The sequence below is a fragment of the Otolemur garnettii genome, unplaced genomic scaffold (genome assembly GCF_000181295.1).
Source record: "Otolemur garnettii isolate 467f Iridium unplaced genomic scaffold, OtoGar3 scaffold00035, whole genome shotgun sequence".
Classification (NCBI taxonomy): Eukaryota; Metazoa; Chordata; class Mammalia; order Primates; family Galagidae; genus Otolemur; species Otolemur garnettii.
Genome location: NW_003852430.1, coordinates 1,125,676 through 1,139,741, shown reverse-complemented (window position 1 = coordinate 1,139,741; position 14,066 = coordinate 1,125,676). Strand labels below are relative to the sequence as shown.

At 41.2% G+C, this 14,066-nt stretch overlaps 1 protein-coding gene across 1 annotated transcript in view; it reads left to right on the top strand.

Moving 5' to 3' along the window:
• MCM3 (minichromosome maintenance complex component 3) overlaps positions 1 to 14,066 on the top strand; it is a 28,956-nt gene that overhangs the window by 14,391 nt on the left and 499 nt on the right. Inside the window, exons 2-14 of the mRNA XM_012805043.2 lie at positions 600 to 712; positions 1,114 to 1,322; positions 1,792 to 1,922; positions 4,309 to 4,547; positions 5,025 to 5,133; positions 5,926 to 6,079; positions 6,394 to 6,525; positions 7,160 to 7,368; positions 8,979 to 9,153; positions 9,533 to 9,659; positions 10,440 to 10,590; positions 12,897 to 13,037; positions 13,922 to 14,025. Coding sequence (XP_012660497.2) covers positions 600 to 712; positions 1,114 to 1,322; positions 1,792 to 1,922; positions 4,309 to 4,547; positions 5,025 to 5,133; positions 5,926 to 6,079; positions 6,394 to 6,525; positions 7,160 to 7,368; positions 8,979 to 9,153; positions 9,533 to 9,659; positions 10,440 to 10,590; positions 12,897 to 13,037; positions 13,922 to 14,025 — 1,994 coding nt within the window. The remainder of the gene's footprint in view (positions 1 to 599; positions 713 to 1,113; positions 1,323 to 1,791; positions 1,923 to 4,308; positions 4,548 to 5,024; positions 5,134 to 5,925; positions 6,080 to 6,393; positions 6,526 to 7,159; positions 7,369 to 8,978; positions 9,154 to 9,532; positions 9,660 to 10,439; positions 10,591 to 12,896; positions 13,038 to 13,921; positions 14,026 to 14,066) is intronic.

The window sequence follows — 14,066 nt, the reverse complement described above, 5'->3', positions numbered from 1 at the left end:
ATAACTAAAACTCCCTACTCCTTTAGGTTTAGATAGGGTAACCCTTTCTCTATTATTGTGAAAATATATTTTAATTCTGTACAGAGTTTTAAAATGAAAAACCATTTTAATGTGGATTTAAAAGACTGGTTCATTTACACTTTTATTGTATATATTTAAGGTAGTCACCATGTTTTGGTATTCACAGTGAGATGATTGCTGTAGTCAAGCAAATCAACATCTATTTGTGTTGCTTCCCTTTTTCATTAAATTTACATTTTTCACAAAGTATTTACTTACTGTCCTTTTAGGCTTCTTATGAAAACATTTTAATTCCTCATTAAAGAATGAGAAATGACAACATACTGAAAAGCGGTTGATGATGGTGGGAATAATAGCAGGGACTTTGAGAAATTCGTTATCCTTTTTACCATCTCCCTAGAGAGTGTACTTGGAGTCTGAGGATAATGAATAAAAGGGAGAAATTAACGAAGACATACTTGGGATTCATCTATGCTACAGAGGTTGACTTATTTATTCTACTGTGAGAACTGCTTGTTTTTAGAAATATTTTATTTTTGCATTTGTGGCTATTGTGATATGTGGTGGCTGTGTTGCAGGAAGACCAGGGAATTTATCAGAGCAAAGTTAGAGAGCTGATAAGTGACAACCAATACCGGCTGATTGTCAACGTGAATGACCTGCGCAAGAAAAATGAGAAGAGAGCCAACCGGTGAGTGGCCCTGGTTTCCCAAGGATATCCTGGCTTTTGAGAGTAACTCCCTTCCCTGTTGCCTGGATTGGAACAGGCGTCCCGAGAAAGGACCTAAATGGAATAGGGGTGACCCAGGAGCCCTGTTGGTTCACCTGCACCAATGTTTTTTTCTTCCAGAAGTAGGTGATGAGCATTTTCTTCTCAAGTGCTCTCGCTTCTAATGTTTGGCCCAGTATGATTTTTATATCTCAACATAAGTTGAGTCTGATGTCTTTTACTGAGTCTTGCAGGATAAAGGAGAAAGTGGGAACTGGATTTTCTCTCGTTGTCCTTCATGATCTAAGAATGCCCACTCTGTTTTGAGGCTTAGTGTTTGCATTCTCTCCTCTCTAATTTCTCTGTCTCTTGCCCATATACAGCCTCCTGAATAATGCCTTTGAGGAACTGGTTGCCTTCCAGCGGGCCTTAAAGGATTTTGTGGCCTCCATTGATGCTACCTATGCCAAGCAATATGAGGAGTTCTACGTAGGATTGGAGGGCAGTTTTGGTTCCAAGCATGTCTCTCCTCGGACTCTTACCTCCTGCTTCCTTAGCTGTGTGGTCTGTGTGGAGGGCATTGTCACTAAATGTGAGTGGGTTAAAGAGGGGCACTAAGGAAATGGAGATGTGATGACTTAGGGAGACTGGGAGAGCAGGAGAGGCAAATTAGATCTGGGTAGCTTGTGATTTCAGAGGGATGGAACATTGAAATTATGTGGTAAAACTTGGAGGAACTGAGCGTGCACAATGACTAGGAGGACCTTGAGTGAGTGACCAATTGTGTTAGCCAAATTCATTCTGCTGAGAGCCAGAGGAGTCTTGGGTCCAATACCAATCTCCTACTCTCTCTTACTTGGAATCAGCACTACTTAAAATGTCACATGAATATTGTGGTATTCTATATATAAATTTAAAAAAAATGACTGAAAGGTAGTACTGAAATAGTTTAACCTCGTCAAAAGAACGCAGTATTTGGACTTACAAGCTTGTGTAGATTTAGATCCTACTCCCATCACTGTTTAGTTGGGTGCCTTTATATGTATACTTTCCATTCCTAGGCTCTCTAGTTCGTCCCAAAGTGGTCCGCAGTGTCCACTACTGTCCTGCTACCAAGAAGACCATAGAGCGACGTTATTCTGATCTCACTAACCTGGTGGCCTTTCCATCTAGCTCTGTCTATCCAACTAAGGTGAGGAGCATGAATTGATGGGGCCTCCTTGAGGATTAAAGTCAAAGACGTATATTTTTATGCAAGTAATTTCTTCTGTAAGTTGAGAGGATGAGAAGAAAGGATTAATCCAAAGGAAAGACTGATTGTTGGCCAGAGTTTAATAAGGAAAGTCCAAAGTCTCACGTTATTTCTTTATTTATCAATTCTTATTTTATTTTATTTTTTTAATTTTCTTTATTGTATTTATTAATTTTTAGAATTAGGGTCTCTCTATGTTTCCCAGGCTGGAGTGCCTTGGCTACTCATAGTTGTTATCATAGCACACTACAGCCTTGAACTTCGGACTTAAGTGATCCTCCTCGAGTCCCAGCCTTGTGAGTAGGTGGGACTACAGGTTCATGCCACTGTGTCCAGTTTCACAGATCTTATTTTTTTAAAAAGGATGTGTGTTCACTTTAAAAAATTTAGAAAATTATGAATGGTAAAAAGAAGGAAAAATGTTATCTACATAGATCTTTTAGCGAAGTTATGTATAATTTTATTATCTGCTTTTAAAAGTGAAGTAGAAAAATACTCATTCTATAACCTTACTATGAAATCTTTGGAGATATTTTGCTGTGGGTTTGGGAGAAGAGAGGCACAGGAATGACTTTTGTTTATTCTTAGTGTTCAAATTGATTTGGATTGAAGACAATGCAAAGCTTTTCTTACTTAATGAGACAGATTGATTACTTGATGTCTGAACTCATTCTATCAAATTTTAAATGAGAACTATGGTAGCCAAAGCATTGTTAGGTACTGTGGAGGACAAGGATATAAATAAGACCTGATCCTTGTCATCAGTCTTGAAACTGGTAGAGAAATAAAAAATACAAACAAACTAAAACATTAGAGTATCTCAGAATTATAACTGAAACATACTTCATAATCTTTTAGTTTACCTCCAGATTCACAGAGGTTAATGACTTGTTTAGGGTCCCAGTTGGGGATAGTCTTATAGAATAAGACCCGTGTCTTCTTTTTGGTTTAGGGTAATTGCATTTTCTAAGTCATCTTTTTTATGGAGATCTCCATTTTTTACAACGTATTCTTTAAGAAGTACCCAGTAATCTTCTGCTGATCGCTGTGGCTCAGCTTCTTTGCTTTAGAAGTGAAGTGTATTGGTCCAGTCTTCTGGGTTTAGTCTAGTATAGTGCTTAAGAGCATGGGCTCTGGGGTTGCTCATGTATCAGATCTGGTTCTGCTACTTAACTGTGGCCTTGGGGAACTTACTAAATCTCTCTCAGTCTCAGGTTCCTTGTCCATAAAGTGGGGAAAAATGCCTGCTTTATAAAGTTGTGATAATTACAGGGTAATTTCATGAACTAATAGCACAGTACCTGGTACATAGCAAGTACTCAATAAGTGATAGTTATTGTGAGTTTAGAAAGTTCAAATATCAAAGAAGTAAAACTTTAAAAATGTTCTTATTGAAATTTATGCATACAGGAAAGCTTACATAAGTGTATAGCTTGATGAATTACTAAAAGCTAAATAGACCATAGACCTGTATAACCAGCATAAGGCAGGAAACAAAACCTTACCAGCACTCAGAAGTCCCTCTTAAGGGCCCATGTTATTCTCAGCATAGATTATGTTCACATGTTTTTCTGTTTTCTTTAAATATTCTTTTGTGTTGGGCTGCTTTTGCTCAATGTTATGTTTATAAAATTTGTCCACATTGTATATGGGTGCACTTCATACCTTTTTCTTGCTATGTGGTGTTTATATGCATATAATACACTTATTTAACCATTTACAGTTGGCATTTTCATACTTTCTGATTTTTTTTTAATAAAGACTCCAGATGGTAGATATACACTAACCTTTTAATACAATCTACAAGAAAATTTTTAGAGAGGCTCAATTTTAAGAATGTTATATATGGGAGAGGGGAAAAAAAGAATGTTATATATAAACAAATCACAACTATATAAAAAGGAAGGACATTACTTTTCAATAAATGTTGGGTTATCTAGTTATCAACAAGGAAACAAATTACAATATCATAAATTCTAAATGAGTCAGAATGTTATATGTATTTTAAAAATTATTTTACTCTGGAAAACAAAGAATACTAGCATTCTGAGAGGCCAAAGCGAGTGGCTTGCTTGAGGAAGGAAGAATGTTAACTTAGATGCTAATATAGCCACGGTCCCTTCAGACTGTGGATTGCCTCTTCCATTAGATGGTTTGTTATTAGAACAGAGATGGAGATGGAAAAAGATGGAGAGGACAACTGGTATTTTGTTTTCGGGATACTAAAATTTAATAAAGTCATCTTATTTGTTTTCCACAACACGTGAGGACAGCATTTTTACGACAGGACTGTGATAACTGTACTTTTCTCTGTGCCATTCTCCAGGATGAAGAGAACAATCCCCTTGAGACAGAATATGGCCTTTCTGTCTATAAGGATCACCAGACCATCACCATCCAAGAGATGCCAGAGAAGGCCCCAGCTGGGCAGCTTCCCCGCTCTGTGGATGTCATTCTGGATGATGACTTAGTAGATAAAGTGAAGCCTGGTGACCGAGTCCAGGTGGTGGGAACCTACCGTTGTCTGCCTGGAAAAAAGGGAGGCTACACGTCAGGGACCTTCAGGTAGAGGATCTGCTGGAAAGTGGAATGCTGTTGGCAGCGTCCACTTGTGGTAGTATCCTTTCTCCAGTGTGCTGTATTCCAGAGAGTCGTATCTGATAAATGGACTGTTCTACTTGCCTGGGCTATGGGACATCCTCTGATACCTCTTTTCTGTTAAGCTGGTGGTAGTTAACATGTTATGCCAGAAGTGGGAGTTATTGGTGGCGCTATTACAGCCTCATGGCCTGTCTGGAAGTTTCTCATTTATTCCTACCTTCTTGCCACATACACTTCTGTTTTCAGCTCTGCAAGTCAGCAGGCGATGAACAAATTTTAGAGGTGGGGCATGATCAGCATATTTGGGTCAGGGACAGAGGGAATCATTTGTTTAATTCAGAACAGCTGCCCCCTCCCCACTGAACTCTGATTTGCTAGAGGTGCTAACTACTGATGTTAGGAATTCGATATAACCGTCTTCCCTTACTCTCTTTGTCCTAGGACTGTCCTGATTGCCTGTAATGTGAAGCAGATGAGCAAGGATGCGCAGCCTTCCTTCTCTGCTGAGGATATAGCCAAGATCAAGAAGTTCAGTAAAACCCGTTCCAAGGTCTGGGAATCCTTTAGAGATTTGAGTATGGCTATGGATTTGTATTGGTCATGTTGTGGGGAGGCTGAGGCAGGAGGATGGCATGAGCACAGAAGTTGAAGGTTGCAGTGAGATATGATCATGCCCCTGCACTGCAGCATGGGCGACAGAGTGAGACTTTGTCAAAAAAATTTTTTTTTAAAGTTGTGTTTGGTGTATGGCTATCTTTGCACTGGATTAGGAGAAAGGGTTCTCTGAAGTATTTAGTATTAGCTTCTTCCACTTTTTGTCCAGTCAACAAGTGAAAGGCTGTTTGTGCTGTTTATTTTTAATCTTTTGTCTTACCTGCTGGGCTGCTAAGTGAGCCTAATACACATACTAAGAGTTAAATTATCAGTGTACCACTAAGTCTGTTACTGAGATCAGTAATGCATTATTACTTAAAATTAAAATGTTATGTTTTGTTTTAGTTCTCCAACCTGTTTTTCCTATTTTTTTTAAAGATAGGATATCTACATTTAGAATTGAACTACATTTATGAATGTATGATAAAAGTTACTGCTAAAGCATAATACACATTCTTATTAAACCTAAAATGTTGAAGCTTTGAACAATTTTTTTTTTTTTTGTGACTATTCAACCTCTAAACAAGTTTTGGAATCCAGGCTGCTTCTGTCTGTGCTCTGATGATATAATAATGTGATTTGTATATTTCTTCAAGCATTTTCTATTGCCCAAAGTATAAAATGGAGCTCCAGAGAACCCTGTGGAATCTCATTAAGCTTTTCACTTACTTGGTCATTTTTCCTCTAGGATATCTTTGAGCAGCTGGCCAGTTCATTGGCACCTAGTATCCATGGGCATGACTATGTGAAGAAGGCAATCCTCTGCTTGCTCTTGGGAGGGGTGGAACGAGATCTAGAAAATGGCAGCCACATTCGTGGGGACATAAATATTCTTCTAATAGGTAGGGGGTCTTGTTCTTATCCTGTGGAGTGTGGTTGTGGGAACATAAATAGTATGATTATGTGTTCTGTACCTGGCAATATTTTAGGGCAAAAGGCTAAAATAAATATATTTTTAAAATCATTTCTGGAATTCTTGACTTATAGTATTTAAGATATATTCTTCATGAGTGGTAAAAGGAAAAATGAAGGAAATTATATTAACAACCAATCATTATATGTCTCTGTTGTGCCAAGGCTATTCTAGAAAAGTAGAACTTAACTAGGGGGAGTCGGGAGTTTCCTACAGAGTCATCTCTGCCCCTCCCCCCCACAGGAGACCCATCGGTTGCCAAGTCTCAGCTTCTGCGGTACGTGCTTTGCACTGCACCCCGGGCTATCCCCACGACTGGCCGGGGCTCCTCTGGAGTGGGTCTGACGGCTGCTGTCACCACAGACCAGGAAACAGGTAAAGCTGTAAGAGTCTTTGTTAAAGGCCCAACAGTGAGACTGAATATAGATTCTTTGAGTTTGTTCTAGGCCTGGCTTATGTTCTGAAAATATAATTAAGAGGTTAGTTGGGGCCAGATTATAGAGGACGGAATATTTGACAATGGTGCATAAATTATTTAAGTCTTTGGGTGGCTTTCTATTTATAAGAGTAGGTGATTTTTTTCAGGTGATTTTTTTTCAGGTGATTGGAATGAGTTTCAAAGGACAGGGCTCAGCACATCAGAAGGGAAATAAAAATGAAGATTATTCTATTTTATGAACTAGAGGAAGGGTTTTGAAGACCAGTGAAAGGAAACAAGTCTGTTGGAATATTGCATGAGGATGAGAGTGAAGAGAGAGAATGTATGTATAAAGGAAGTTGAGAACACAAAGGCTGCATAGAGGTCAAAGCGGGACAGAAAGTAATTGTTTAGATATGAACTGAAAAGGTGACCCACCAGGGTTTCGTCTTAAGTTTCTTGGAGCTGAAACCTCTTTATTGCATTGTTATGTGCTATAGTTAGAAGCTGTAAGGAAGGCGATTGAAACCCCTCCCTTCTGTTCCCTATAACCTGGACTGGAGTGTGCATTTTTGCCTCCTCCCTTCCCAGGGGAGCGCCGTCTAGAAGCAGGGGCCATGGTCCTGGCTGACCGAGGTGTGGTTTGCATTGATGAGTTTGACAAGATGTCTGACATGGACCGTACAGCCATCCACGAAGTAATGGAGCAGGGTCGCGTGACCATCGCCAAGGCCGGCATCCATGCTCGGCTGAATGCCCGCTGCAGTGTTTTGGCAGCTGCCAACCCCGTCTACGGCAGGGTAAATGAAGTTGGGCCTTTAACTGTTGCCACTTTTATTTGGTTTTGCAGAAAAATGGGCTGAGAAGTTTATACCCGGGGACCAGGGGGAGTAATAGGCCAAAGACTAAAAGTAAGGTCATCATCTTGTCTGTGGTGAAGAGTAGTGGGTCCTCACCCACTCCTACTCAACAGAATCCTCTGGAAAATTGTTAACTTACAGATAACTTTTTAACGATACAAAAGAGAAAATAAAATAACCTGTAGTCTCACAACCCAGGTCACCTGTATTGTCATTAAGTGTACCAACTCCTTTCATCCTCTCAGTAACTACCTCACAATATGAAGTACGTGGTTATCCTCATTTTGCAGGCGAGAAAATGGAGACACAAAGGTTGTGCAACTTGCTAAAGAGCCACACACTAGAACACGGCAGTTAGGATTGGAACCCAGAGCTCTTATGGTTCTCTGGAAGTTTATAATTTCACTACAGTGTATGGAAACATTTGTTTTGGTGTTTTTTTATTTTACTTTTTGCAGTTTTGGCTGGGGCCAGGCTTGAACCCGCCACCCCCAGTATATGGGGCCGGTGCCCTACTCCTTGAGCCACAGGCACCACCTTTTTTTTTTTTTTTAAATATGGATGCATAGTTGCCAGTCCAGACTTTCTGAATCCAAATCTCTGAGCTGGTAAGTTTGGTAGTTATGGTTTAGGAAGATTCTGTAGGTTGGTTTTATAATGATAATGTATACTTATGAGGTCAGATAATTAAGTTCGTGAACTCATCCTAGAAAAAGTACTCATTGCTTTTTCACTATGGTTACCAGATGGCCAAGGGGCGTGGTTTGAAGGTGACTATAGTGCTATTCAGTAATGAGTATGTAGCACTTTTTCTAGGATGAGTTCAAGAACTTAATTGTCAAGACCTTGTGTATCATTCTGAAGAATGACTGGAAAATTTAAGAAAATGGCAGGACCTGAAATGTGAACATGGTCAAAATCATTGTAACCTATAAGACTGTCAAGCTCTCTGTGAAGTGTGTATAGTGGGTAGGCATCAGCCCACTAGGCCCAGCACTGGAAGATAAGTGTATTGGGGTACCTGAAAACCAAGGGAAAAACTTGGATTCTTAAGACATTATGATTTATGAATCACTGACCATTTTGGTTGAGCTTTTACTCATTACCTTCTGTGTAAGGGTGTCCAAGGTTCGTAGTGCTTCTGGCCTAGCCAGCTTGCCCTGTCTTCATGACAGGTACAGGAGAGGGAGTCATCTTTGAGACTTGATCCTGCCTCAGGAATGAAGTGCTAATTTTGAGATCCGCACTCACCATTTAGAGGTTCCTGTGCTAGAAGGTGAGGCTTCTGATGAGCTCGGGTCACCTGAGCTTGTGTTAGAGCAGGGTGCAGGTAGAAGAGATGATTTATGCATTTTTTCTTTTTTTGTTACATACTTTCATGTTTTGATGATTTACGTATTTTATAGTTTTAACATAGTTTTTCACTGTTGCTCGTTTATTTTATTCTTTAAAGTCTAGCCTTCCGTTTCCACTTCCAAAATCAATACTGCCTCGTTATCCTTTCTTTCAATTCATGGTCACATCCACTTCCTTTTTTCTTGTGTCCCCAGTATGATCAGTACAAGACCCCGATGGAGAACATTGGGCTGCAGGACTCACTTCTGTCCCGATTTGACTTGCTTTTCATCATGCTGGATCAGATGGATCCTGAGCAGGATCGGGAGATCTCGGACCATGTCCTTAGGATGCACCGCTACAGAGCCCCCGGGGAGCAGGATGGTGATGGTGAGGCCATGAGAAGAGTGAGAGTGACTAGTGGAAGGGATCTGCCAGTCAGATGCTGGTGTCTGAGGCACAGCCCGGGGGGGGGGGGGGCGGGTGTTTCAGGGCGGGGTTGATGTTGCCTCGCCACCTTCCCTGCTTGCCCACTGGAGCTTATCCTAAGGTGCGTCTTTTGTCCATTTCTGGGTGTGGGGATACCTTTGAGCATTTTCTATGGGTTAGGCAGTTCCCCCTTCTTTATTTGTGGTTCCATGTATTGGTTTCTTTTGGGGTCCTTTCATTGTGAGTATTGTTTGTGTCCTTTTTTTGTGCTATGGAAGATGCAGTTTCTCCTGGGTTAAACTCTTTCTTATTCTCCTCTCTCCCACCTTGGGCTTACTAGCTATGCCCTTGGGTAGTGCTGTGGATATTCTGGCCACAGATGATCCCAACATTAACCAGGAGGACCAGCAGGAAACCCAGATTTATGAGAAACATGACAACCTTCTGCATGGGACCAAAAAGAAAAAGTGAGCATTCCTATTACCTCTCCCTTGAGGGAACCTGAGATTTGTGTCATATTAGAGCACATGTGCTTCTGAGCATATTTAAGGCCTTATGTACCCAGGCCAACGTTTTACCTAGAGTCATAACCATGTGGACAGTTTGCTTCTTTTCTGTATCCACAGATACGGCCTTTATCTGGGCCAGATGTTATGTAAGTGTTTCTGAGTGATTTAGACCAGGTTCGGGTCTGTTCTTTGCCCAGCTGAGGGGGATGTGTGACATCTTCCTTATACACGAATGATTGCGCATGTCTGTTTGTGGTGAAGGGTCAGTAGATAGCAAGCATTAGAGACTTTGCAAGTAGATTTGGATGAAGGAGACTTGTGATCAGGTGCTCAAAGGTTGAAATGTAGGATCGTAGACCTCTCTTTTTGGCCATGATACAGTAAGAAGCATAACATAATCTTCAAAGCTGTTGGCTTAAGAATGTAGAAATCAGAGTCAGAAAACTAAATTTGAGTCCATTTTAGTTTCCGTGAGCCATAGCTTTCCCACCTGTATGATGGGCCTAATGATACTTAAACTTGCTACTTATTCACAAGGAGCACTCAAAACGATTAAATAAAAAAGATGTGCAAGGTCCTCGTACATGTTCCATATAAATGGGAATTGTGATTATGGGTTCTAGGGCCTGTCTTTGCTGTGCCCTTGAGCTTGAGCATTTTCTCAGGAGAGGCAAAGCCACTAATTCAGGCAGGTATAAGATATGGCAGAGAAGTGGAATTCACTGTGTGTGGCTCCAGGGAGAAGATGGTGAGTGCAGTATTCATGAAGAAGTACATCCATGTGGCCAAAATTATCAAGCCCGCCCTGACACAGGAATCAGCTGCCTACATTGCTGAAGAGTATTCACGCCTGCGCAGCCAGGACAGCATGAGCTCGGACACTGCCAGGGTGAGTGCCCAGGGGCAGCACTTGCCATATGGCGGGGGCCAGAGTCCCCACTGTCTAGGAACTTTGGAAGCATTTTAACTTAGTGATTCTTTTCTGGTCTGGTTAAACAATTTGAATCATTTCTTTTTACATAGGAAAATGAAATAAGGACCCCAGAGATAACATATATCTCATTAGTTCAAATGACATTGGCCTCCAGAAGCTATAATTCATTCAGCAAACATATGAGTGACTTCTGGGAACTGACCTACTCTGTATTCTTACATGCAGTGTAAAATTAAAAAGAGCTCTCAAGAGGGAAGCAGAAAGGCAGGTAGAAAGATCATATATATATATTTACAAATATCTGCCCCAGTGTGGGACTTAAAAAGGAAAAGAATGTGGAGGGCTATTTGAGTGTAGATGAGGAAGCTATTAATTTCTCCTTTAGACTTCCCAGAAGGGGTATGAATACTTCCCAGAGAGTATGATATTTGGGCTGGACTTTGACAAAGGACTAGCAGTTGGGCAGCCATGATGCTTATCCAAAGTAATTTCTACTTACCTGGCATAGCTGTCCTTGAATTTATCTTAAATCTTTGAATTTATCTAAAATCTTTGTTTTTTTATGTTTTTGAGACAGAGTCTCACTAACTTGCCCTCAGTGGCGTGCTGTGGTGTCACAGCTCACAGCAACCTCAAACTCTTGGGCTTAAGAGATCTCTTGCCTCAGCCTCCCAAGTAGCTGGGACTACAGGCACCCACCACAATGCCTGGCTATTTTTTGGTTGCAGTTGTCATTGTTTTTAGCAGGCCTGGGTCAGGCTTGAACCCGCCAGCCTCCATGTATGTGGCTGGTGCCCTACTCATTGAGCTATAGGCGCCGAGCCTATCTTACGCTTTTTAGGGGCAGTGTCATATAGAATTTCACAGAAAGATCCAGATACAAAACCCTCATTGTATGACATTGTAGATGCTTGGATTTAGACATGATGCCAGGTCATCTACTTCAGCCTCACATCCATTCTATCTTCTGGAATCCCTTCCCTAACACTGTTGGTGACAGCATGCTCAGAACATTACTATGTTGAAGTTTTAGATTGGTCTATTGATTGAGCTTAAATTGGCTTCCCCCACAATTTCTACCCATGGATTTTAATCTTGTTTTGTGGAGATGGTTCCTCAGTTGTCTCCTTCATGTTAAACAGCTCCCTTTCTTTTTAACTGTTCCTCCCTACATGTGAACTGGTTCTATTGTGTCAGAGACTCTCACTGAATCTAGGGCTGGGCGTAAAACACCATTTTAGTTGTGGTCTTAAGGTATATGGGTTTGCAAATCCCTTGATTAGGACTCTGTAGTTCTGCTAGTGCAGGCTGGGATTTCACCAGCTTTTTAGGTGATTCAAGATTAGAGCTTATAATGGAGTGTACAACTTCCAGCTCTGATACTTTTCTAAATCATTACAAGATTTGATGAATGAATTTAAACATGAATAGATTTGTTTTTGAATGTCAGTGTGGATCTAAATGGTAATTTAGAAACTTGAACCTAGAAGTGGCCAGAACATGTCACTGAAGAATCATGTGACAGGAGACCCTGCAGCTTTTGGACCTTGCACAACTTTTGCCTCTCACATCAGTTTCCTGATCCATAAAATGATAAGGTTGGGTAATATCAGGGCAAATCAGAATCGCCTGGAATTGGAAGATTTCATTCCAGTTCATTAGGCCAAGGATGCCATTCAGTCATTAGTATTTGTAAAAGGTAACAGCATCCCAGTGTGGTACATCCATGCCCGTCCCCTCCTGGGAGAGTCATTAGAGTGTTAGAGTTCTCCTCTGGACTTACATGATTTTACCTAGCTTTTAAAAATTTGTCCTCAGATTACCTTTTTCACAACCCTTCCTTAGTGTGACCTTGGACAAATGACTTGAAGTTCTTTGAATTTCCCTCATCTGTAAAACTTGTTCAAGTTATTAATAGGGTTAAACAACAGATTGATTGTATATAGAAGCAAACTTCCTGGCACGTTGTAGGCCTGCAATAAGTGATTATTTTTTTCCCTTTCTTTTTGTGCTCTTTGTAGTCAGTCTTTTATCTTTCCAGCCATGAGCTCACTTGCTCCTCCCTCCCTCAGCACTCTCATGTCTATTTCCTTGGTCATTTTTGTTATCTTTCTGAATTTTATTTGGCGTCTATAGAGAATACAGAGCTCTGAATTCTTTATTTGGGCTTTCTGCAGCTTTTCCTTTTTTCTGTGTAGTAGAAATTATGGGCATGCCTAAAAGATTCTGGATGAGTAATCCTCTGACGTTTTCTTCTGCAGACATCTCCAGTTACAGCCCGGACACTGGAAACTCTGATCCGACTGGCCACAGCCCATGCAAAGGCTCGCATGAGCAAGACTGTGGACCTGCAGGATGCAGAGGAAGCTGTGGAATTGGTCCAATATGCTTACTTCAAGAAGGTGAGGATTCAGATGCCTCCACCAGAGAGGCTCTTTTAAATAAATCCTGGGTGTACGGACTTCATGGCCCTCCATGGCTGACACCTGTATTTGAATTGTCAACGGAAAGCAACATTCTTCTGCCAGTGTTCTGTCCGCCCTGCTCCTTCCTCTGGCACACACAGTTGTCCCGTTGTCCCAACCCTAGCTGTACCTGAGAAGCAGATGCAAAGCTTTAAAATATTTGCCTATCCCTCCTTTGCATCTTAAAAATGTCAGTGTTTCCAAAGGAGTTACCTGGATAATCTTTCTCTTCCTTCTCTACTATTTCCCTTGGCAGGCTCTTCGGGTGTCTCATTGGCACCTCAGAAGCTCATGTTCAAAGTTGAACTTTCAAACTTACCTCTCATACTATTTCCCTGTTTCTGTGCAGAGTGTATCTCTGTCATTTTAGCTACCATGCCTTGAAGCCTAGACTCCTTTTTCTGGTTGCCTACCTCTTCCCCAGTCTGGAGCCCTTTGGGATTTAGTTGTGGGTTTGATAGCTTTTTCCTGGCTTTTTCTTCCTGGTGGTTGGAGGTTGTGTTAAATTGTTTTCCACTTAACCATTATGAGCTGAACACTTTCTTTCATCTGTTTGTCTACTGAGTAAACATTACCGAGTACTTACTATTTCAAGGGCATTGAACACACCTCCCAGCATTTTTAAAAGATGAGTAACAGCCTCTCTCCCTGCCATTGGTCCTGGGACCTGGGGATGAGAGAGACTACTTAGTTATTGGAAATGTGGAAGTCATTCCCGCTGGTGGTGGAGAATAGACTCTACTTAGTTTGTTATGCAGTCCCCTGGCATCAGTGATGACTTCTCCAGCTCCCTCACCCCTGCCCACCCGCCTGGGTCCTAGGTTCTGGAGAAGGAGAAAAAACGTAAGAAGCGAAATGAGGATGAATCAGAGACAGACGATGAAGAGGAGAAGAGCCAGGAGGCCCAAGAGCAGAAGAGGAAGAGGTAAGGGGGATCAGAGTGAAATGAGATGAAGACTCCTATCC